This window comes from Vombatus ursinus, unplaced genomic scaffold, assembly GCF_900497805.2.
Source record: "Vombatus ursinus unplaced genomic scaffold, bare-nosed wombat genome assembly UNPS02014807.1, whole genome shotgun sequence".
Taxonomy (NCBI): Eukaryota; Metazoa; Chordata; class Mammalia; order Diprotodontia; family Vombatidae; genus Vombatus; species Vombatus ursinus.
Window position 1 is genome coordinate 42,650,855 of NW_020954585.1, and position 25,730 is coordinate 42,676,584.

At 40.3% G+C, this 25,730-nt stretch overlaps 1 protein-coding gene across 1 annotated transcript in view; it reads left to right on the top strand.

Annotated features, from left to right (window-relative positions):
• The window catches only part of GABBR2 (gamma-aminobutyric acid type B receptor subunit 2), a 790,497-nt gene that overhangs the window by 734,438 nt on the left and 30,329 nt on the right, over window positions 1-25,730 (top strand). The window contains exon 14 of the mRNA XM_027874970.1: window positions 25,276-25,386. Coding sequence (XP_027730771.1) covers window positions 25,276-25,386 — 111 coding nt within the window. The remainder of the gene's footprint in view (window positions 1-25,275; window positions 25,387-25,730) is intronic.

Below are 25,730 nucleotides of genomic sequence, written 5' to 3' on the forward strand. Positions count from 1 at the left end.
TTCTACAACTTCCAGTCTTGGAAAGTTGCCAAGGGCAATATGAAGGTAAATGACTTGACCAAGGTCAAACAGTCAGTAGGCATAGGAGGCAAAATTTGAATCATTATATCACTTAGTTAATTATACATGTAAAAAATATTTACAGAAGAAAAAAAGACAAGAAATGTTATATATACATATGAGTGTTTGTAAGTCAGTCATTCAAAGCAAGAGAAATATTCTCAAAGTAAAATTATTTAATTATACAGGGACATGGGGGATGGGGTGGTCAAAAATATGACATGTAGTAATAAAACTGTCAAACCTGTCATCTGTCTTAACAACATGAGTGCAGATCCACTGAGCAGCAGACTCAATTATCCCACCTTCACCACTTCCATTCTAACTGAAACCCAATTTTCCCTGAAAGTATTACATCTCTCTCACCACTTCCTTCTGTGCTTGAGAATTCTGCCTTGACTCCCTGCCTTCAAAAACACACACGCACACACATGCACATGCACACACACACACACACACACACATGCACATGCACCCTGCTATGTGTTACCATATTCCTTTCTCCACATTGCCACCTTTGTTCTGCCACCATCACTCAGCAACCCCTCCTTGGTCAACCAGTCAGTCATCAAGAATTTATTATGTCCTTGCTATGTGCCAAACACTGTGCTAAGTGATGATGGGGTTACAAAGAGAGGCAAAAACATGGTCCCTGCCCTGGAGGAGTTCATATTCTAATGGAGGAGACAGCACGCAAATAACTATGTACAATATAAAAACATATACAGGGTAAATGAAAGGAAATCTCAGAAGGAAGGCACTTTCTCAATGGGGGGGAGTGGGGAGGAAGGAAGGGAGAAAATTTGGAACCCAAAATTTTAAAAACAAAAGTTAAAAAAAAATTTGTTTTCACATGCAACTGGGAAATAAGATATATAGGAAATGGGGTATAGAAATCTATCCTGCCCTACAGGAAAATTGAAGGGGAAGAGGATAAGAGAAGGGGAGGAGAGATAGAAAGGAGGGCAGATTAGGGGTATTCAGAATGCATGCCATTTTGGGGTGGGGGAGGGATGAAATGAGGAGAAAATTTGAAACTCAAAATCTTGTGGAATTGAATGTTGAAAACTAAAAATAAATAAATTTATTTAAAAAATTAAAACCTAAAAAATAAAAATAAAAATGTTTAAAAAAAAAAAGGAAGGCACTAACTTTCTTGCAGAAGGTGGGATTTGAGCCACGTCTAGAGTTTGTGCCATGCTATTACGTATTACCATCCCAATCCTTGTCATTGACTAATGCCAGCTGCCATGGCAGGCACTGTCTCATCTGCTTCAGGGACATCAGCACCTGGCTTCCAGTCCTCTCTTTACCCCAGTCCTTGTGAATGTTTTCAATGACTTCAATATTCCCACCAATGACCCTTCTAACACAGTGACCTCTCACTTTATCAGCCTCTTTGATTCTCAATACCTCCATCTCCACTGACTTCAGCCACCTGCAGAACTATCCCTTGCAACCATCCCCTCAGAAATTCTCCTCTTTGATCCTAATCTCTTCTCCCTCCACCTTTCCCATCACCTTACTCTCCCTACATCTGCTCTTCACCCTCACTACACTTATTTATAATCCCTTCATTCTTTCCCGTTCACCCAGTCCATCAGACCAGTCCTGGCTTCACTTTCCTCCCTTCGCAATATTACTATTTCATCAAAGAATTATACATAGAGCACATCCTTAAACATCCAGTGTTTCTGCTTTAGGTGGTACAGTGGTAAAGAGTATAGGGCTTGGAGTCAGGAAGTTATTGTCATTGATCAGCCATCAGTCATGTCCAACTCTTCCTGACCCCATTTGGGGTTTTCTTTGTAGAGACACTGGAGTGGTTTGCCATTTCCTTCTTCAGCTAATTTTACAGATAAAGAAACTGAGGTAAACAGGGTTAAATGACTTGCCCAGAGTCACACAGCTAATAAGTGTCTGAGGCCAGATCCTGAGGCCACCTCAGGAAGGTGAGTCTTCCTCACTCTGGTCCCAACACACCATCCACTGTACCACCTAGCTGCCCAGAGTCAGGAGGACCTGAGTTCAAATCCTGCCTCAAACACTACCTACATGATCCTGAGCAAGTCATTTAACTTTTCTCAGCCTCAGTTTCTTCATCTGTAAAATGGGAATAATTATAACACCTACCTCACTGAGTTTTTGTGAGGAACAAATTAAATAACATACGTAAAGTGCTTTGCAGACTTTAATGACTATGTAAGTGTTAGCTACTATTATTATTTCTAATCTTTAGCCAATCTTCATTGCCACTATCCCTTTCTCTGTTCCTGCTCCTAAGCCCCCAAGCATTGCAAGAGGAAATCAATAAAGTGTTATAACAGAAACTACTTCAGATTTGGCTAACTAGTTGGGCTCTCACCACTGTAAAGCAATCCTTCTGTTCATCTCTGATTCATTCCTTAGCATTATCCCTAGGGTAGCTGTGCGAAGCCTTCTTTTCTCTCCTCAAACCCACAATTGCGCTTCTCTCCCACTTTCTCAAAACAGAAGGCGTCACCTCCTACTTTACTGAGAAGATGAAGCCATCCATTATGCGTTCCTTTATCTCCTCTCTTCCACACCTCCAAAACTCTCAGTTTTCTCACCCATCTTCTTCCCTCTAATCTCATAAATCAATTGGCCCTCTCTTTGCCATAATTATCCCCTCTATGTGTGCTCTTTATCCTTTCTTCCATCTCCTCTAAGAAATGGTTCCATCACTCTTTCTTGTCGCTCATCTTCAGTCCTTTCTCTATTGTCTCTTCCCACCCAGTCCTGCACCTCCCAATAAGTTATTTATGCTCCCATTCACTCCTCTGTTGGTTAAATGGTCCATCTATTTATTGTTCATCATCCATGTCATGTGACCATCACAAACGGAATCATTCCTTCTGATAGGCTTCCTCCAATATATTTGCTCCTGCTGTCATTTTTTGAAGCGTGCATTCCCATGGAGAGTTTGCACATCATTCTTTCCACCGTGCATTCTTTCCAAAGAGCTTGGGCTCTCTCTATATTGTTGTAGGCCAGAATCCTGATGTATAGAGCATCACAGGCAGTTCTCTGGGGCTGAACATTTTTGCCTTGACTTTGGCAGGCACCTTCTCCCCTCTGTTCTCTACTAACTCTTTCCACTGCCCCTTTTCTGGAAATATTTTAATTGCCAATCCAAAATGCTGGCAGAGGTCCTTTGAAATCTTACTTCATCTCTACACCAAGATAAGGTCAAAATGGGTATATAATTTAGATATAAAGGGTGATACCTTAAGCAAATTAGGAGAGCAAGGAATGGTTTACCTGTCAGATCTATGGAGAAGGGAAGAATTTATGACCAAACAAGAGATAGAGAACATTATGAAATGCAAAATGGATAATTTTGATCATATTAAATTTAAAAGGTTTTGCACAAACAAAACCAGTGCAACTAAGATTAGAAGAAAAGCAGAAAGCTGAGAAACAATATTCACAGCCAGAGTTTCTGATAAAGACCACATTTCTCAAATATATAGAGAACTGAGTCAAATTTATAAGAATACAAGTCATTCCCCAATTGATAAATTGTCAGAGGATATGAACAGGCAGTTTTCAGATGAAGAAATTAAAGCTATCTATAATCATATGAAAAAATGCTCTAAATCACTATTGATTAGAGAAATGCAAATTAAAACAACTCTGAGGTACCACCTCACATCTATCAGATTGGCTAATATAACAGAAAAGGAAAATGATAAATGTTGGAGAAGATGTGGGGAAATTGGAACACTAATGCATTGTTGGTGGAGCTGTGAACTGATCCAACCATTCTGGAGAGCAATTTCAAACTATGCCCAAAGGGCTCTAAAACTGTGCATACCCCTTGATCCATCAATACCACTTCTAGATCTGTATCCAAAAGGGATCATCAAAAAAAGAAAAGGACCCACATGTACAAAAATATTTGTAGCAGTTCTTTATGTGGTGGCAAAGAATTGGAAATTGAGGAGATGCCCATCAATTGGGGAATGGCTGAACAAGTTGTGGTATATGAATGTAATGCTATTATGCTATAAGAAATGATGAGCAGTCAGATTTCAGAAAAATCTGGAAAGATTTACATGAACTGATGCTGAGTGAAGTGAGCAGAACCAGGAGACCATTGTACACAGTAACAGTAATATTGTGCGATTATCAACTATGATAGACTTAACTTTTCTCAGCAATACAATGATCTAAGACAATTCCCAAAGACTTGTGATGAAAAATGCTATCCACATTCAGAGAAAGAACTTTGGAATCTGAATGCAGATGGAAACATGCTACTTTCACTTTTTTGTTGTTTTTTGTTTTTTCTTTCTCAGTGGTTTTTCCCTTTTGCTCTGATTCTTCTTTCACAACATGACTAATGTGGAAATATGTTTAACATGATTGTACATGTATAACCTGTATCAGATTGCTCGCTGTCTTGGAGAGAGAGGAGGGAAAGGAGGGAAGGAGGGAGAAAAATTTGGAACTCAAAATCTTACAAAAATGAACGTTGAAACTATCTTTACGTGATTGGGGGGAAAGTAAAGTACTATTAAGTGCAAAAGAAGAAGAAGAAATCTTACTTCGTTTAAACCCAGTAGTGTACTGAAGCCCTCTAGAAGCAATAGAAAAGCTGTAGGTTGCTCCTATGCCTTATTTAGCAAAATCGGTAGCTTTCTATATATGCATCAAACAGTAATAAATTAACTGGCTAAGAGAGGAAAAACATTTCTGGTTCTTTGGCGCCCTCTACCTGTGCCAAGTAGATGACATAGAGAAAACCCAAATAAACACATGACATGATTACTGTGATGTTGGTGATCATTGTAATTATTATATAATCGTTTGGTTATTATTATTATTAGTACTGATTATGACAGATCACATTTAGGTGATGCACTTTCCTCACAACAACCCAGTGAGGTGGATGTTGCAAATATTATTCACAAGGTACTGTAAGAGTGGTTGATGTGAAATATTTATTAAGCATCCACAGTGCCCTAGATTCTGTATAAAATGTGCAAAATGATGATTGACTTCTAAGTCAGTAAATTACATAGAGAAGCAGTTTGGAATAATAGACGAAGCACAAAAGTGGGAGTCACAGTACCTACCACTGACTTGGTTGGCTCAATTATTTCTCCTCCCTAAGCCTCAGTTTCCTCCTCTGTGCAATGAAGGGATTGGACTAGATAATCTCTGAGGTTCCTCCCAGTTCTAACAGTCTATAATTCTGTATCTATTGAGCACCTACTATGGGAATAGTGCTGTGGGGGAAACAAGTATAGAAAAACAGAAAAGGAATTGGACATCATCATCATCATCACAATAATGATAATAACAATACCTAGCATTTATATAGCCCTTTAAAGTTTGTAAAGTGCTTTAAAATATTATCACATTTTATCCTCACAACAAACCTAGGAGGATAAGGGCTAGAATTATCCCCATTTTACAGATGAGGAAACTGAGGCAAATATAAGTTAAGTTACTTGCCCAGGATCACACAGCTAGTATCTGAGACTGGATTTGAACTCAGGTCTTCCCAATTCTAGGTCCAGGGCTGTGCCACCTAGAGAACTTTTTGTGGCATTGAAGTGGAGAAGGTGTCCAAGACCAATGTGGATAAGTGATGAGGGGCAGATTTGAAGAACGTTCTAATGATAAGGTCTGGCCAGCAAATAAAATGGGCTACTAAATGAAGTTGTGAGTTCCTAATCCCTGGACATGTCCAAAGATTGGGTGGCTACTGGTTAGGAATGATTACAGAACATTGTCTGTGCCAAACTGATACAAGATGCACTGGATGACCTCTGACATCCCTCCTAGTTCTAAAATTAGTGAGATGAGTCTGCCATGCAGCCTGCACATGGTCACCCTGCTGTTCCAGAAGAAGACCAATGCAACAAAATGTTTCTCATGGGCTTTTCTTTGCAAGTTTCTACTTGTGTCCTTTTGGTTCTATTGGATAACAACAGGAGGAAGGGGAATTTCCAGGAAAGTTTGAAAAAGGTAGATGGGCACTTGGAGAGCCCATCAGAACCCAATGAGTCTTTGGGGGCTTAGTCTGAGTCCCAAAAACCTGTGCCACTGAGCCAGCCTAGAAATGAATCGTGAAATGGGCAAGTTGTTCCCAGACCACTCCCCAACCCCTCTGCTTACTGTCTCTTCCCTCTACTCCTTTTTTTTTATCTCTTGCTTGGCTTATTGTAATAGTTCCTGACTGGATTTGCTAGTTCTTTTTTTAATAGTATTTTATTTTTTTCCAATGACATGTAAAAATAGTTTTCAACATTCATTTTTAATAAAATTTTAAATTCCAAATTTTTTTCTTCCTCCCTTCCTCCCCTCCCCCTCCCTAAGATGGCATGCAATATGATATAGGCTGTACATGTGCAATCATGTAAATGTATTTCCACATTAGACATGTTGTGAAAGAAGAATCAGAACAAAAGGGAAAAACCACAAAAAACAACCAAAAAAAGTGAAAGTAGCATGCTTCCATAATTGCTTCCATAAAGTCCCATAATTCTTAAATTATCTCTCCTAAATCTGTTACACAGGTCAGTTGTTTTTCCAGTGAGGTATTTGCATTTTCTTCTATTTTTTTCATTCTTTTGATTTTGTTTGACTGATTCTTAATGTCTTGTAGAGTCATTAGCTTCTACTTGCCCAATTCTAATTTTTAAGGAATTTTCTTCAGTTAGCTTTTGTACATCCTTTTCCATTTGACCAATTCTATGTTTTCATTTTGTTTTGGTATGGTTTTTTGGCAAGGCAATTGGGGTTAAGTGACTTGCCTAGGGTCACATGGCTAGTAAGTGTCAAATGTCTGAGGCTGGATTTGAACTCAGGTCCTTCTGACTCCAGGGCTGGTGCTCTATCCACTGTGCCACCTAGCTGCCCCCCAATTCTACTTTTAAAAGAGTTGTTTTCTTCAGTCAATTTTTGTGCTTTCTTTTCCAAGCTGTTGACCCTTTTTTCATAATTCTCTTGCATAACTCTCATTTCTTTTCCCAATTTTTCTCTTACTTGATTTTTAAAATCATTTTTGAGCTCTTCAGAAAAGACTCTTTAAACTTGAAACCAATTAATATTCCCCTCTGAGGTGTTGTCCTCTTTTGAGTTTGTGTTTAGCTCTTCCCTGTCACCATACTAGTTTTCTATGGTCAAGCTCTTTTTTTGTTTGTTTGCTTTCTGCTCATTTTTTTAAGTTGAGCTCTACTCCTGGGGTACAGGGGGCACTGTCCCAAGTTTCTTGCACTGGGGGCCAGGAGTCTAGTCATTGTCTTTCTGCTCTGGGGCCTCTGGGGCTGGCAGCTTGCCTACTGCACTGGTGGCCCAGCCTAGTCATCCCTGTTGTGCCCTGGGTTCTGGGCTGGCAGTTTGCCTGCTGCACTGGGGCTGGAGGCCTCACAGCTGGCCTGCTATACCACTGGCCTGCTGAGCCAGGACCCCAGGGCCTTAGGTGCTGATCTATGCTATGGCTAAGAGCCTGCCACTGGCTTGCCTGCACACTGCTTATGCTGGGCTCTGCTCCACTGTCACCCAAGTGAGACAGACCTTTCCTGAAGTCTGTCTATGTTTGGACTAGGAAATTGTTTCGCTCTGTCTTTTTGTGGATTCTGTCACTCCAGAATTCTTTTTACAGGCTTGACTTAACACTATTTCTGAGGGAAACTGGGGAGAGTCCAGGCACTTCTTGACTTCTCTCCACCATCTTGGTTCTGCCCCCCCTTCTCTAAGCTGATCCACTGGCTGAGCAACCTCTGTTCACAGGGCCCTGTTGACAGCTGGTAAGGCCAATGGAAGGATAACTGCCCCAGGTGTGGTTATATTTCATAGGGGAAATTCTTGAACACTAAAAAAGAGTAATCTTCCAGTGGTAAAGTGTGTGTGTGTGTGTGTGTGTGTGTGTGTGTGTGTGTGTGTGTGTGTTTGTGTTTCCACTGGTGGGGGAGAATTTTGGGTAGAGACAGAAGAGCCTTCAGGGCATGCATACTCCAACTGTAGCACAAAGGCAGATATATATGTATATATATGTATATATATATATGCATATTTATGTGTATATATATGCATATTTATGTATATATATGTATGTGGGGAGAGAGAAAGTGAGAAAGAGACAGAGAGAGAGAAGACTGGCAAGGCATAGGGATGGTTGTTACCACGGGGAGGAGAAGGAATCATGTTTCCTGCCTCCCCCAACTCCAAGTATGTTTCCTTGGTGGAAAGGAAGAGAAAGTAAGGGAATAAACATTTATTTGGCACCTACTATGCATTAGGTACTGTGCTGAGCACTCTACAAATATTATCTGATTGATCTTCACAACAACTTTACAAGGTAAGTGATATTCTCCCCATTTTACAGTTGTGTAAATTGAGGCTTAACTACTAATATTTTATTTATAATCAATATTTAATCATTATTACTATTATCATGATTATGCCTAATCCCTTTTCTCTGAGAAGTTAAGTGACTTACCCAGGGTCACACAACTAGTACGTGTGTGAGGTCAGATTTGAACTCAGGTCTTCCTGCCTCCGGTGCCAGCACACTATCCAGTGACACCGTCTAGCTGCCTGGGTGAGAATTAAAAAAGAAAGAACACTAAAAACTGGAGACAGTGAGGTAGGGTCAGTAGGGAAAGCGAAATTGGGGAAGACTTAAAAAGTGATTTCTAATAAACACTTTTAAACAAGATCCCTTATGAACAGGCTTCTTTAGGGAGAATAAAACAGGAATCAGGTTATACCCTTCCTAGCACGTATGCAACATCACATCAGGTCTTTGCTGTTTTTGACAAAACACTTCCAACACTTGTTCTGAAACAAGGACTTTGATGGAGAATAAGTGGGTTATTTAAAGAGCTTAAGAGCCTCCACAGCCTTGTTACATTGGCAGTAAGAATAGCAAAGCAATGACTTTTGTTTTTAATGATATGCAGGATCTCAAGGGGGGGCTGTCACTAATTATTAGCAAGATTTCATTATTTACACATCACTGAGTGTGGATGTCATTTTCCTTTAAATGTATGACTGTTCTACCTTATTGAAAATTACATAAAATAGTGATGAGAACATATGCCACTTGGCATATTTTTAAGCATAAATACTATGGTGAAGTTTAATAAATATAAGGAAAAGGGGGAAAATATAAAAAGCCAATATAGCTATCATTAAACCATCATTCTTACCATTAGAGCAGCTAACATTACCTTAACACTGTTACCATAATAGTAGAGTTTGCAATGCCAGTTCAGCAAGCATTGATAAATATCAACTGTGTGTTAAATACCATCCTTAGTGCTGCAAAGCCACCTGATTTATCAAACCGATTTTTTAGAAGATTTAATCCCAACCCTAAAGAAGGATATAATCCACCTTGGGGAGGGTGATGGGGAGGAAGGGGGAGAAAAATTTTAAACTCAAAAGCATATGGAAGGGATTGTTGATAAATCAAAATAAATTAATAAAAAGAAGGATATAATCTAATTTAGTCACACCACTATCTACCCTTATATTTTTTTTTTCATAGCTGCGTGAAAGGAATTTGCAATGCTCTGAACAGGGCAAGAAGGTATTTATGGGTGTCTATGAATTTCCAGAGCTCTGGAGCACTTTAAGGAACTTAGATTTGGGTTTTTGAGTTAGTTTAAAAAAAATCCAAAGTATCTTTGCAGTAAATTTGTCATATAAAGATCTGATCTCCAAGATATATAGAGAAATGGTTCAAAAAATAGAAACAAGAGTCATTTCCCAAAGACAAATAGTCAAAGGATATGAACATGTAGCTCTTTAAGGAGAACTCTAAGCTATCAATCATGTGAAAAAAAATGTCTCAAATCGCTACTAATGAGACAAATGCAAACAAAAACAACTCTGGGGTTCCTTTTCTTTCACACCCACCAGAAAGACAAAGATGGAAAAAAAGGAAAATGACAGTTGTTGGAGGGACAGTAGAAGGCCAGGCATTGTCGGTAGACATGTGAACTGGTCCAGCCATTCTGGAAAACAATTTGGAACTATAAAATGCTTTGCAAGCCTCAAAGTGTTATATAAATGTTAGGTATTATGATTATTTGACTTATTTTGTAAACAATGGCCAAATTTTACTTCCGATTTAAAGTATCTTCAGAATCTGAAGCAACATGGTAAAATGGACAGGGCACTTTAAAACTTAAAAAGAAAAGAAACCTGGATTCAAACCCCCCACATACACTTATGGACTCTGTGACTCTAGAAACATTGTTTAACCTCTCTGTGCCTCAGTTTCTTCATCTGTAAAATGAACAGGCTGGACTCAGTGGCCTCTGAGAGCTCTTCTCATTCTAACTCTATGATCCTCTACTCACTTAGCCATCATTTTCAGAAGGAAGAGAGATGGAGTTTGGGAGATTACAGGATTCTGGAAAACCAAGCAGAATTTTGCAATTTGACTCATCTCATTCGGCTACGCTTCCCATTGAATGCACTTAACCATTTAAAATTGCCTCTCTGCTGACGATCTCTAAAGGGTAATGCTATGTTTTTGGACAAGCATGCCTTCTTTTCTCATCCATCAGATCACAACACACAGGCAGGCCTGGAGTTGTTTTATATTCTTCTCTGCAGAAGAACATAGCACAAAGGTTCTGAGCCTTTGGCCCACCTACCCCTAAGGGGCCCCTGGAGTTTCTGCAAGGGATCCATCTCATTAAATGACTCATAATCATAAACAAACATATCTTCTGTGGGCTGGATAAATTATATGTCTTACTCATACATGTATTAATATTTTTCAAAAGTATATGGACTCTGCAGTGAATCCATTCATTTTAAGGTTTTACTGAATTCCTAGTAGCTTTTTACCATTATGTATTGTCTTATCCACTTGGGGGGGCAGTGAAATTTGTTGACAATGGAAAGAGCTTCTCAAACACAGAAAGATTTTAGGAGTCACTGGTCTTGAGCACAACAAAGGAAGTTGACCTTGGACCATGAGTTATTGCAGGTGGTGGTTAAATCCAGAGCTGTCCCAGTGTGTAAGGAGAGAATAGAGCAAGTCCAGAGAGAGAGGCGAACAGGACCTTGAGGGAACATGAAACTGCTCAAAACAGAGATCAGCTCACACAGACTTAGGAGGAGCAAGAGAAGTCGTCCAATCATGGAACTGGACCTGGATTTACAAGTTCATAAACTTGGATGGGAAAAAATTACATCTTTATTTCAGTGTCATTGGTTTCCTTTGTAATCCTATATATTTTATTTTTAAAGAATTATTTAGGGGCAGCTAGGTGACGCAGTAGATAGAGCACCAGCCCTGGATTCAGGAGGACCTGAGTTCAAATCCAGCCTCAGACATATAACACTTAGTAGCTGTGTGACCCTGGGCAAGTCACTTAACCCCAATTGCCTTGCCAAAAAGCAAACAAACAAAAAAAGAATTATTTAAAAGCATTATTCTGAGGAAAACTTTCACAGTCTTTACCAGACTGCCCAAGGAATCCATGACACAAAAAAAGGAAAGGGAGGGGAAGGGAATAAGCATTTATATAGTACCCACTATATATGTATATCAAGAACTTTTTTTTTTAACAAATATTGTCTCATTTGAGCCTCACAACAACTGCAGGGTAGGTTGTGGTATTATCCCCATTTTACAGTTGAAGAAACAGGTAGAGGTTAAGTGACTTGACCAGGATCACAAGGCTAGTAAGTTTCTGAGGCAGGATTTGAACTCAGCTCTTCCTGAGTCCAGGTTCAGTGCTCTATGAATTACAGATCTTAGCTGGCTGCTAAAGGTTAGGAACGCCAGATCTAATCCAACCACTTTATCTGAAACTGAGAAGTTAGGTGTTTCCCTAAGGTCACATAGTATATGTCAGAGTCAGGCCAGGAATCCAGTTTATCTGGTTCCAGACCTAGGTATTCTCTCCACTGTATGAAGGCACCTCCATGTCTCCAAGTATTTGAAGGGCTGTAATATGAAAGAGCAATTAAGGGGTAGCTCAGTGTCCCAGTGGACAGAGCACCAGCCCTGGAGTCAGAAGGACTTGAGTTCAAATCTCTCCTCACACACTTACTAGCTGTGTGACCCTGGGCAAGTCACTTAACCCCAATTGCCTAAAAAAAAAAAGAAAAGAAGAAGCAATTAGACAGGTTGTGTTTGGTCACAGAGGACAGACTAGAGCCAGTGGATGGAAGTTAGTGACATGGTTTAACAGAAAGAGTACTAGACTTGATGTTGGAAGACCTGGATTTGAATCACAGTTCTTCTGCCAACTTGTCATCTACATGACCTTGGACAACTCACTTCCCTTTCTCTAGGGCTCAGTTTCCTCATCCATCAAATGGATCATCCCAACCTAGATCATCCCAAATGGCCCTTCTAACTCTAAATCTATGACCCTAAGTTACAGAGAGGGCAGCACAGTGCCTGGAGTCAGGAAGATTGATCTTCCTGAGTTCAAATCTGACCTCAGACACTTACTAGCTGTGTGACCTTGGACAAGTCACTTAACCCTGTTAGCTTTGGTTTCCTCATTTGTAAAATGAGCTGGAAAAGGAAATGGCAAACCACTCCAGTATCTTTGCCAAGAAAACCCAAAATGGGGTCACGAAAAGTCAGACATAACTCAAAACAACTGAAGAAAATTATAGAGAGGCCAATTTCAGATCGGTATTAGGAAGACCTTCCTAACAATTACTACTATCCAACAATGGAATAGGCTGCCTTTGGAAAATGGTGAGTTCCCCATCACTATAGGTTTTCAAGCAGAGGTTTATTAGGGAAATGCCTCTACTGTAGTAGATAAACTTCATTCATCAGGCAGGTGCGGAACAGAGGATGTTGAACTAGGCAAGTTCTAATCCTAGTATTCTATAATTCAATTAAATTAATATAATCATAATTGACCCTTTGGGAATTCACTACCAGCAACCAGTGCAGTGTAGATCAGAGTTCAGTCAATAAGCTTTTCTTCTTGTTTATTCCTGCCTTGAACTAGATAACACAGCCTTAGGATGCAGCTCATTTGTTTCCAAAAATCTCTCCAGACTTAAAAATCTCAAGGTCTGGGTGCATAACAGATTCAAACAAAATAAAGAGAAGCAACCAACTCACTGTGATTTTGATTTCACATTTCCCCGTTCTTTGCCAAGGATGCTCGTTTGTGGAATGCGTAGCTCTCTTCAAAGTGATTCTTCTGCGAGAAGCCTTCCTTGATTCTTCCAGTCATTCCCCCCCCAAACTCTGATGAAATTACTTCATATAGGGGCAGCCAGGTGGCGCAATGAATAAAGCTCCATCCTGGAGTCAGGAGGACTTGAGTTCAAATTTGACCTCAGATATTTGACACTTACTAGCTGTGTGACCCTAGGCAAGTTTTTTGCCTAGCCAAAAAAAAAAATTACTTTATAGTTATTTTATATATAAAGTATATTTTGAAGTTTTTTTGTTAGGCAATGGGGTTAAGTGACTTGCCCAGGGTCACACAGCTAGTAAGTGTCAAGTGTCTGAGTCCATATTTGAACTCAGGTCCTCCTGAATCCAGGGCCAGTGCTCTCTCCACTGCGCCACCTAGCTGCCCCATGAAGTATATTTTGCATTTACTTCTTTGTGATCTGTTGTTTCACTCCCATTAGAATGTAAGTTCCTTGAGGCAGGGACCGTTTTCTTTTTCCTTTCTTTCTTTTTATTTCTTTCTTCTTTCTATTCTCAGTACCTTATGCAGTGCCTTGCACACACTACAAGCTAACTAAATGTTTGTTGAATTAAATTGAATGCTACCATTGTTCTCTAAGAACTGAATTTGCATTCTATTTTTTTTTGGGTGGGGGGATTAGGCAGTGGGGTTAAGTGACTTGCCCAGGGTCACACAGCTAGTAAGTGTTATGTGTCTGAGGCCGGATTTGAACTCAGGCCCTCCTGAATCCAGGGCCGGTGCTCTACCCACTATGCCATCTAGCTGCACCTGAATTTGCATTCTAGAAGTGAGAGATGGATACCTTCACATTCTTTTCTCTGCCAGGACCAAGGGTGGGTGTCCAGGTAGATGGTGGGTACAGCCCTGAGGACTTCCAAGTCCTCCAGCGGCTCCTGATACACAGAGGTTGCCAGGGCGTGGTCTTCTTCAGAGCCAAGGTCCATCCCTCTTCCTGGGTTTTTCTTTCACCTTATTTGAGATCTCACCTTCAAACTTCCTCACTCTGCCACTCTAACCCTAAATGCAAGAGAGAAAATTCATTGGTATTGTCTTGGTATTGTCCTTACATCAATTAACTTAAGACATACTGCTGAGCACCCTCAAATACCTTTGTCTTGATTTTCAGAGCTCACAATTTAGCAGGAACCAGAACCAGGATGTAGTAGAAAGAGCTTGGAGTCAACAGGAGTAAGTAGGATCTAAATTAGGGTCACCCACGACAGCAATTGTATTGAGGGCCCTGTGAATTCCAAGAGCTTAAAAATAAACAGGAGACCTGATTAGTTTCTCCTAACCATTTTAACTCCTTCATTTGGTGGCAAAACCCTCTCCAAATGAGTGGTTATGGTGTAACTCTGGATTCACATTCAAGAGCAGGAAAGGAAGTCCATGTGTAAGGCTCTTTTGTCCCAAAGAGGCTTATTTTTTAATAATATTTTATTTTTTCCCAATTCCATGTAAAAACAATTTTTAACATTCACTTTTTTAATTTTTGAGTTCCAAATTCCCTCTCTCCCTTCCCCCCACCTTGAGATAGTGAGCAATTTGATATGTTATATATGTGCAATCACGTAAAACATATTTCCATGTTAGTCATGTTGTGAAAGAAAACACAAACCAAAAAAATAAATAAACAAAGTGAAAAATAGAATGCTTCAATCTGCATTCAGATTCCATCAGTTCTTTCTCTGGAGGTAGACAGTATTTTTTCATAATTAGTCCTCTGGCATTGTCTTGGAGCATTATATTGCTGAAAATAGCTAAGTCATTGACAATTCTTCATCATACAAGATTGCTGTTACTATGTACAATGTTCTCCTGGTTCTGCTCACTTCACTTTGCATCAGTTCATGTAAGTCTTTCCAGGTTTTTCTGAAATCATCCTGCTTATTTCTTACAGCACAATAATATCCATTATAATCACACAACTTGTTCAGTCATTCCCCAATTGATGGACATCCCCTCATCTTTGCCACCACAAAAAAAAAAGGCTGCTATAAATATTTGTGCACAGATAGGTCCTTTTCCCTCTTTTTTTATCTCTTTGGGCTACAGACCTAGCAGTGGTATTGTTGGGTCAAAAGGTATGCACAGGTTTATCACCTCTTGGGCATAGTTCCAAATTGCTCTCCAGAATGGTTGGATCAGTTCACCACTCTACTAACAGTATATTAGTACCCCAATTTTCCCACATCCCCTCCAACATTTTTTATTTTCCTTTTCTGTCATATTAGCCAATCTGATAGGTGTGAAGTGGTATCTCAGAATTGTTTTCATTTGCATTTCTCTAATCAATAATGATTTAGAGAATTTTTTCACATGATTATAGATAGCTTTGATTTCTTCATCTGAAAACTGCCTGTTTGTATCCCTTGACCATTTATCATTTGGGAAATGATTTGTATTCTTATAAATTTGACTCAGTTCTCTATATAATTGGGAAATGAGGCCTTTATCAGAGCCAATTGCTGTAAGAAAAATTTCCCAGTTTTCTGCTTTCCTTCTAATCTTGGTTGCGTTGGTTTTGTTTGTGTAAAAACTTTTTAATTTAACATAATCAACATTATACATTTTATAATCTCATAATGCTGTCTATCTCTTGTTTGGTCATAAATTCTTCCTTTATCCATAGATCTGACAGGTAAACTTTCCCATGCTCCCCTTTATAACCTTTTATGTCTAAATCTTGTACCCATTTTGACCTTATCTTGGTATATAGTGTGAGATGTTGGTCTATACCTAGTTTCTGCCCAAAGAGATTTATTACTCTCTGCAGCCAGTTAGAGAAAAGATGGGAAAAGGAGGCTACAGGTCAGCCAGATTAGGGTAATGTGAGAAAGCTAGCTTCCCATTTCCCTTTCATACAGGACAAGTCGACCTTTGACTCATCTTTGAGATATTCCCTCTTTTTGAGGGGTTCCAAGATGGTAATTTGGGGGGAGCAAGATGTTATATGACATCTCTGCTTCCATATCTAGACTTTGAAATCTTAAGCAGTGACTGCTTGAAGTAAATGAAGTAAATAAGCATTTATGTAGTGTCTACTATGTGCCATGCACTGTGCTAAGCACTTTATAAATATCTCATCTAAAAAAAACCAAATATCTCATTTGATCCTCACAAATAACTCTGTAAGGTAGGTGCTAGTATGATACCTGTTTTACAGTTGAGGAAACTGAAGCAGACAGAGGTTAAGTGATATCCAGGGCTACGCAGCTAGTAAGTGTCTGAGACTGCATTAGAACTCAGGTCTTCCTGACTCTGGGCCCAACACTTTATCCACTATTAGCATGTTACCTGATTTATTCAAGATTCACTGACAAGGAAGCTATGAAGGGTCTTCTCTATGATGACAGTGCTAAGGGGCCATTTGGGGCCCAAGTAGATGCTTATCTATGAAGTTATGATTGGGAAAAGATGGGGAAACCTTCTTGGCTCACTTTAAGGGTAAAAGCAAAATATAATAAGATGCTAGTAACACTTACAGGACACTAGGCAATTGATAGGGCCATGATTCTTCCCAAGGAGCTCAGGAGGAATGCCAGGAGGATGGCCTTGGGATGGTGTCTCAAAGTAAGGTCAAAGGCCTCCCTGCCTTGGGATTCTTCATACGATGCTAACTCAGATTCAACAGAAGAAGAAACTTCCAATACACAAAGACAAAATCCTAACAAAAGGAGAGAAACCTTAATTATAGTTATGTATAAATATGTATATGTATGTATATATTCTATAGCAAGCAATATAGAGTCACTTACATTCTCCAATGGGAAGATGACTCTTGCAATTACAAAATTATCATAATAATAGCTAACATTTATGTAGCACTTATGTGCAGGCACTTTACAATAATTATCTCATTTGATCCTTCAACAACCCTGAGAGGTAGGTGCTATTATTATCCCCATTTTACAAATGAGGAAACTGAGATTAAATGAGCTGCCCAGGGTCACACAAATACTAAATATCTGAGGCCGGATTTGAACTCAGGTCTTCCTAATTACAGGCCAAGCTCTCTAACTACTACACTACCTAGCTGCCCATATCCTCATACATATAACAAGAAAGGGTCATAGATACCACAAACCAGTTAGCTTAACAGAACCTATTACATATCTGGATCCTCCTTGCTACTCACATGACCTCGAGTCAGTCTCTTCCTCTATCTTTTTTTTTTTTAATTTCTTTCTCTCTAAGATAAGGGGGTTGTACCAGATGAACTTTGGGGTGCCTTCCAGCTCTACAGCCTGTGACAAATAATAACTCACATTTACATAGCTCTTTAAGATTTACAAAAGGAGCTTTCTTCACAATAACCCTGTAAAGGCAAGTAGTAGTATTATTCTCACTTTATAGATGAGAAAATCGAAATACAAAACTAGTAAGCGTTAGCGCTATGACTGAAACTCCAAAACCCGTGTTCTCTCATTATACAATGCTACCTCCCCCATGGCTAAACTCATGGGCCTCCTTCCCTCAAGTCCCATGGACTGGAAGGATAGCTGTCTTCTCCTGACCTTCCCACTATCCTCTTTGTTAGTTTATTCTCACCAGACCTATCAATAACAAGAAACAGTGATTGACCAGGGGAAGGGGGGGGAAGGGAAGGGTGGACAGTACAGCTAGGTGGCCCAGTGGATAGAGCACTGGCCCTGGAGTCAGGAGGACCTGAGATCAAATCTGGCCTCAGACAAGTAACACTCACTAGCTGTGTGACTCTGGGCAAGTCACTTAACCCCACAAAAAAAAAAAAAAAAAAAACACTGATTGATCACCTAACTGGGCTGGGGATATGGATATAAGACTGAGTCCCTGCCCTTACATATATAGGATGTCCCTGAATGCTTTAATAGCTTAAAACTGCCCTAAGATTTTGGGGATACCCTACAGAGAGAGAAAGAGCTTACGATCTAGTTGGGGAGAAAAAGTTTAGGTCAAATGAGTGCTTTACAGATTTTCAAGTGATATGTAAATGTCAGCTATCATTATTATTATTATTATCATTCATTCATCTTTATGTTCAATGGAGATGAGATAGAAATAGTCTTGGGACAAGTCACCATCATAATAATTTGGCTTGCTTTGTTTTTCTGTCTAATTTTCAGCAGCCTGTTTATTGCACAAGTAAATAAAATCATTGTGTTTTTGTAATTGAATGAAAGTGTTGAAATGCAAACTCATCTTCTATAGACGCCCTTGTTTTGTTGTCATTCAGTCGTTTTTAGTCATGTCTGACTCTTCCTGACCCCATTTGGGGTTTTCTTGGCAAAGATACTGGAATGGTTTGTCCTTTCCTTCCCAAGCTCATTTTACACATAAGGAAACTGAGGCAATCAGGGTTAAATGACTTGCCCGAGGTCACACAGGTAGTAAGTGCCTGAGGCCAGATTTGAACTCAGGAAGATAAATCATCCCGCTGCACCACCTACCTACCCTAAAAGCATATTGTTATTGTTGTTGTTGCTGCTGCTACTATTATTAATATTTGTCCAGACTTGATTTAATTGATGTAGAGCTTTGGTATATACCTCAAATAGAAACAGGAGCCACTAACAGATACATAAGGATCCTTAGAAAACCACATATTAACATTATCTATGTTTTACTGTATTTTTGTTTATTTTGTTAAATATTTCCCAGGTACATTCTAGTCTGGTTCCAGAGGCACTAGGGAGTGTTGTGGGCCATACCTGGCCTGCTGACCTCTGGTGTAGAGCATTCTCAATGAGGAAACTCCCTCTCCCAATGCAGATTCACAATGGCAGCATTCCCTACCTAAGTAACCTAGAACTAGTCAGTGAGGCTTTGGGTCTCAGTTTCCTCATCTTCAAAATGGGGGGTTTGGACTAACTAACCTCAATGGACATTTCCAGCTCTAGAGCTGTAATCTTTTGAACTGTCCAAGGGCACAGAATAGTTAAATGTCTTGCCCAGGGTCACACAGGCAGTATGTGTCAGAGGCAACTTGAACCCAGATATCATAGTAACACAGACTTTGTCAGTCAGTCAACAAACATTTATTAAGCGCTTACTATGTGCCAAGTGCTATGCTAAGTACTCGAGATGCCAAGAAGAAACAAAAACAGTCCCTGACCTCAAGGAGCTCATATTCTAACTGAGGAGGAAAAGGGAAGAGGGAGAAAATACAAACTATGACCATGGATACAGACACATAGGGTGTCCCAAAAGTCCTTTTGCAGTTTAAAACTTAAAACTTTGAACTGTACAAAGACTTTTGGGACACCTTGCGTACAAGATAAATGGAAATCAGTCTCTGAGGGAATGCACTAACAGCGGAAGGAGGTGGGGGCAAAAAAGGCCTCTTCAGATTTCAGAAAAACCTGGAAAGACTCACATGAACTGATGCTGAGTGAAGTGAGCAGAACCAGGAGAACATTGTACACAGCAACAGCAACATTGTGCGATGACTAACTTTGATAGACTTAGCCCATCTCAGCAATGCAAGGATCTAAGACATCTCCAAAAGACTCCTGATGGAAAATGCTGCCCACATCCAAAGAAAGAACTATGGAGTCTGAATGCAGATCGAAACATACCATTTTCTCTCTCTTTTTTTCTTTCTCATGATTTTCCTCTGTTGTTCTGCTTCTTCTTTCACAACATGACTAAAGTGGAAATACATTTAATATGATTGTACATGTATAACCTACATCAGATTGCATGCTGTCTTGGAGCGGGGAGGGAGAAAAGTTTGGAACTCTAAACTTTACAAAAATGGAAGTTGAAAACTATCTTTACATGTAATTGGGGGAAAAAATAAAATATTATTAAGTAGGGGGGGAAAGGCCTCTTGCAGAAGGTAAGATTTGAACTGAGTCTTGATGGAATTCAGAGAAGCCAGGAGGGAGAGGTGAGGAGGGGGAAAGACAGCATTCCAGGCATGAGTTTCAATGAGCAAAAAGGCAATCAGAAGGTGGAGGGTCAGGACAGCCAGGTGGCGCAGTGGATAGAGCACAAGCCCTGGAGTCAGAAGGACATGAGTTCAAATCCAACCTCAGACATTTGACACTACCTGTGTGACCCTAGGCTAGTCACAACTCCAATTCCCTCACAAAAAAAAAAAAAAAAAAAAGGTGGAGGGTCCTACGTGGGCAAAAGTAAAAAAGTCACTGTTGTTGAAATGTATGTAGAAGGGAACCAATTTAAAAGAAGATTGGAAAGGTAGAAAGAAGCCAAGTTGTGAAGGGCTTTAAAAGCCAAACAGGATTTTCTATTTGATTCTGGAGACAGTAGGGAGCCACTAGGGTTTTATAGAGATGGAGGGGACCTTAGTCTTCTAGTCCAACTTCACGTAGTTGTTGTTGTTCAGTCGTGTCTGACTCTTCATGATCCCATAGACACCAGTATGTCCATGGGGCTTTCTTGGCAAAGGTACTGGAGTGGTTTGCCATTTCCTTCTCTAGTGGATTAAGGCAAATAGAGATTAAGTGACTTGCTCAGGGTCACACAGCTAGTAAATGTCTGAGGTCAGATTTGAACTCAGGTCCTCCTGACTCTAGGTCCGGCTCTCTATTCACTGAGCCATTTAGCCACCCTTTGTTTTATGGTTGAGGAAATGGAAGCCCAGAAAAGTTAAGTGACTTGCCCAGGGTCACACAGTCATCCTGGGTCTGAGGCAACTTGGACCCAGGTCTTCCTAACCCTAAGGCTCTCAGTCACCTACTTTACTGTGATTCTCACTTTGTCATTTTTGGAATCAATTATTTTCGTTGTCATGAAGATGGTTACAAAGATCAGATATGCAAAGTGCTGAATGGATTATCCCCAGGGTAAGTGCTTGAGTAGTTCAGAGGCATGATTCACCTTTAATTCTTCACTATGAAACAAATCTTTCTCCCCATGTCACACACTGGGATCCTTGACTGCAGTTAGCTCTACAGAGCTCTGGCTTCATTGGGCTGTGCCAGAAAATGCTGGTGAAGCTCACTGAGGCTCACCTACCCAACAGGGCTGGTGGCTGAAAAGCTGGTCTCACAGCAGCAGTCAAGCGCTCCCAAGAGAAGAATTCTGACAGAATTGTTCTGCCCTTTGACCTAGATGCTGAGGGAATTAGTTCTCTTCCTCCTTAGATCAACCTTGCACAAGAGAAAGATAAAAATTTTAAACAAAAAATTTACCCTTTTTTCCCACTAATGAATGAATGAATGAACTCTTTCTGGAGAAGGATTGCCTCTTTTTCTGTGTTACATCCCCAGTACTAGGCACATAATAGATGCTCAGAGGAATGAATGATTAATAAATGCTTATTGATTGATTGATTAATAGATCAATTGTGCTTACAAGATGTTTGTCCAGGTGTCAGAGCAAGAGGAGATTCCCCATCATGTTCAAGCCATGTCTTAAGAAGGCAAATGTTGTCCAAGTGGATGGTGTCATTCAGGCTTAAACATGATCTTCCTGCTCCTGTCCACTTCTCTATTCAGCATTAGGAATGAAAGAGGGTCTGGGCGGACGATAGCGCTCACTGGGATGGGGGAAGGGAGCAGGCACTATGAAGAACAGGACAAGAACCCTGTGTGGACATTCTGGACCTCCCCCCAAGCAAGCTTGGTATTCCCAGTGCCTACCAGTACAGTACCCTGCACATAGGAGACACTTAATGAAGTTTACTGGGGCAGCTAGGTGGCACAGTGGATAGAGCACTGGCCCTGGAGTCAGGAGGACCCGAGTTCAAATTCAGCCTCAGACATATAACACTCACTAAATGTGTGACTCTGGGCAAGTCACTTAACCCCCATGGCCTCCAAAATAAAATAAATCTATAATTATTTATATTAGAGCTCCAGCCTTGGAGTTGGGAGGACCTGAGTTCAAATCCAGCCCTCAGACACTTGACACTTACTAGCTGTGTGACCCTGGGCAAGTCACTTAATCCCGATTGCCTCACCGGAAAAAAAAAAAAAAGAAAACAAAACGTCTTTTGTTTTCCATTTTTACATTTACTTCCCTCCCACAACCACTTTAAACTGTGGTATAGGGGGAGTCAAGAGACCTGGCTTCTAATCCTGATTCTTCCACAAGCCCTTTATATAAAACCAGGTCTTTGGGCCTGAGCATTCCTCATCTGTAAAATGGGCTGATTGAAGTGGAGACCAACATGGCTCAGTTTCCAAATATTCATCACCAAGTGGACCCCAGGTTGATGAATATTTTGGCCATGGAGGTTCCCAGAGAGTTAGTTACAGATGAGTTGTAATCTCCATTGCTGGGAGGAATGGAAATTTGGGGGCTGCTAGGTGGCGCCATAGTGCACAGAGCACCGGGCCTGGAGTCAGGAAGACTCAGCTCCTAAGTTCAAACCTGGCCTCAGACACTTACTAGCTGAGTGACCCTGGGCAAGTCACTTAACCCCGTTTGCCTCAGTTCCTCATCCGTAAAATGAGCCAGAGAAGGAAATGGCAAACAGCTCCTGTGTCTCTGCCAAGAAAGCCAAGAAAATTACAAAAACCTTGAAATCCCAGGTTCTGGGTGTGGTTCTATGCCATTAGCTAACTGTGTGACCTTGAGTAAATGATTTCTCTTTGCTGGGCCTCGTGTTCTCCTCTTTAAGGCAGAGTCGGACGAGATGATCTCTAAAGATCTTTCCCAACTCCGATGGGCTTTGAATCCACCATTCTATGAATAAACACTTTTGTTTATTTGAATTAAAGTCTCTGCAATTTTTGTTTGCCCTGTCAATAAGCAAGTGTGCAAGAATTTTCTAAGTCTGTGAATTGCCGCCTCACCTGATATTTTTTACAGGATGACAGTTCTGAGTAAGGCACAGGATCTCAGTTAATCAAATAAACTCAAGACATGCTTATCAAACCTTCAGGATGGCACAGAGCTGGAAAGGAAAACTAATAAAGTGGGTGACAGACGCAGCATCTGAAAAATTTTTTGACAGGGAGAACAGTGAGCCAAAACTAACAAGCTGAAATTTAATAGGAATAAATGGAAATTTCTGCACATAAAGTTCAAAAAATTAACTGGGTAAACACAAGATAAGGAAGATACGGCTTAAAACCTGTGGGTTTTAGTGGACAGTGTAACATGGCGACCAAAATTGCTCCTGCAATCTTGGGCTGTGTTAAGAGAGGTACAGTGTCCAGAAATAAGGAGGCAATAGTCCCACTATACAATGCCCTGGTCAAACCACATCTAGCACATTCATGTGTTAAGTTCTAGGTACCACATCTTAATGCTGTCCAGTCATTTCAATCGTGTCTAACCCTTCATGATTCTATTTGGGGTTTTCTTGGCAAAGATACTGGAGGGGTTTGCCATTTTCTTCTCCAGCTCTTTTTATAGATGAGAAAACTCAGGCAAACAGGGTGAAGTGACTTGCCCAGGGTCACACAGCCAGTATCTGAGGCCAAATTGGAACTCAAGAAGATGAGTCTTTCTGATTCCCGGCCCAGAGCTCTGTCCACTGCTCCACCTAGCTGTCACATCTTAGTAAAACTCTAACAAGTTGGCAAATCCAGAGAAAGATAAACAAGGTGGTTGAGGGGACTAGAGAGGCTGCCATTAGGGGATCATCTCAAGGAACTGGGAATGCTTACCCAGAAGAAGAGAAGACTTAGGGGGGACACGATGACAGTCTTCAAGTATTTGAAAACATGAAAAAGGAATTTTATTTGTTCTCCTTTCCCCCAGAGGCTAGACCCAAGAGGGAGCTGGATAGAGTCAGATTTAGGCTTCATATAAGGGAAAACTTTGCAATAGTTAGAGAAGCTAGGTAGTTCAGTGATAGCGAGCCAGACTTGGAGTCAGGAAGACCTGAGTTCACATCTTGCCTCAGACATTTACTAGCTGTGTGACCCTGGGCAATTCAACTAAACCTTTCTGAGTGCCAATTCTGGTCTGTAAAACAGGAATGGTGATAGAACCTACTTCGCACAGTTGTTTGTGAAGATCAAGTGAGATAATGTATATAAAATATATAAAGAAAATCTTAAAGCATCATATGTTGTTGCTGTTCATTCATTTCAGTCATGTCCAACTCTTTGTGACCCCATTTGGGGTTTTCTTTCCAAAGACACTGGAGTGGTTTGCCGTTTCCTTCTGCAGCTTATTTTACAGATGAGGAAACTAAGGCAAACAGGGTTAAATTACTTATCCAAGGTCACACAGCTAGTGTCTGGGTCACATTTGAACTCAGGTCTTCCGGACTCCAGGGCTTGTGCTCTGTCCACTGTTAGCTGCTCCAAAAAGCATGATATGGGACAGTTAGATGGCACAGTGGACAGAGCACCAGCCCTGAAATCAGGAAGACCTGAGTTCAAATCCAGCCTCAGACCAAACACTTAACACTTACTACCTGTGTGACCCTGGGCAAGTCACTTAACCCCAATTGCCCAAAAAAAAGATGGGAAAAAAAGCATCATATAAATGCTAGCTATTATTATTATTAAATCAAATGGGCTGCCTTGGGAGGTATTAAGCTCCCTGTTACTGAAAGTGTTCAAACAGGAACAGGATGACTGCCCAGTGAGGAAGATTTAGAAAGGTTCTATACAATATGTGAAAATCCAAGTCAGTTTTAGCTGTGTGAAATATTAGATGTAGTCAGGAAGACCTGGGTTCAGTTGAGGTCTCTCACACCTGCTAACCACGTGAACACCTCTCAGTACCCCTAGGAGAACTGCACTTTTTTTGTACATTTTTTCTACATTGTACATTTTTTTTCTTTTGTCTAGACCCAAGATTTTATGAATATAGAGAGCTGCCAGAAAAAAATGCTCTCTACCAGGACAGACTGGCCGCCCAGTCATAATTTACGGTCTTAATAAGATGCCTACAGAATCAAGAGGTTAAGTGACTTGCTCAGGGTCACACTTTCAGTGTTTGTCAAGGGCAGCACTTGATTCCAAGACCAGCTCTCTCTCTCTCTCTCTCTGTCACTCCATGGTGCCTTTCATCTTGTGCATAATAGGCACTTAATAAATGCTCATTAATTCTTGTTCATTGAATTATTGAATGCAGAGGACAATAAGGATATTCAGGTATCATTATTGTGTTTTTTTCTCGGTAGCCGGATCCTGCTGGCAGAGATATTTCCATCCGTCCAATTCTGGAGCACTGTGAGAACAGCCACATGACTATTTGGCTCGGCATTGTGTATGCCTACAAAGGTCTCCTCATGGTAGGTTTTCCTTGTATTGTTCAGTGTTGCTGTCAATTGCATATATCCCCTTATGTTAGCTAAATGCATGTTCCTTGTTATAAAGCAGGAGTGGGGAGTTGTTTGCTTTTAAAAACTGAAGACCAAATGAACAACATGACTTAATTTAGGTAATTAGTCAAATAAAATAGCTGGTCTTATTTTAAAAATTAAGAACAAGGACTATCAAAGTATTTTTTGATTAATAGCAAACATTTTTAAAGAGTTCACTTCAGTTCATACTATGCACAGGTAAGAGGAGCAGGGAGAGTATGAAAGGAGAGAGAGAGAGAGAGAGAGAGAGAGAGAGAGAGAGAGAGAGAGAG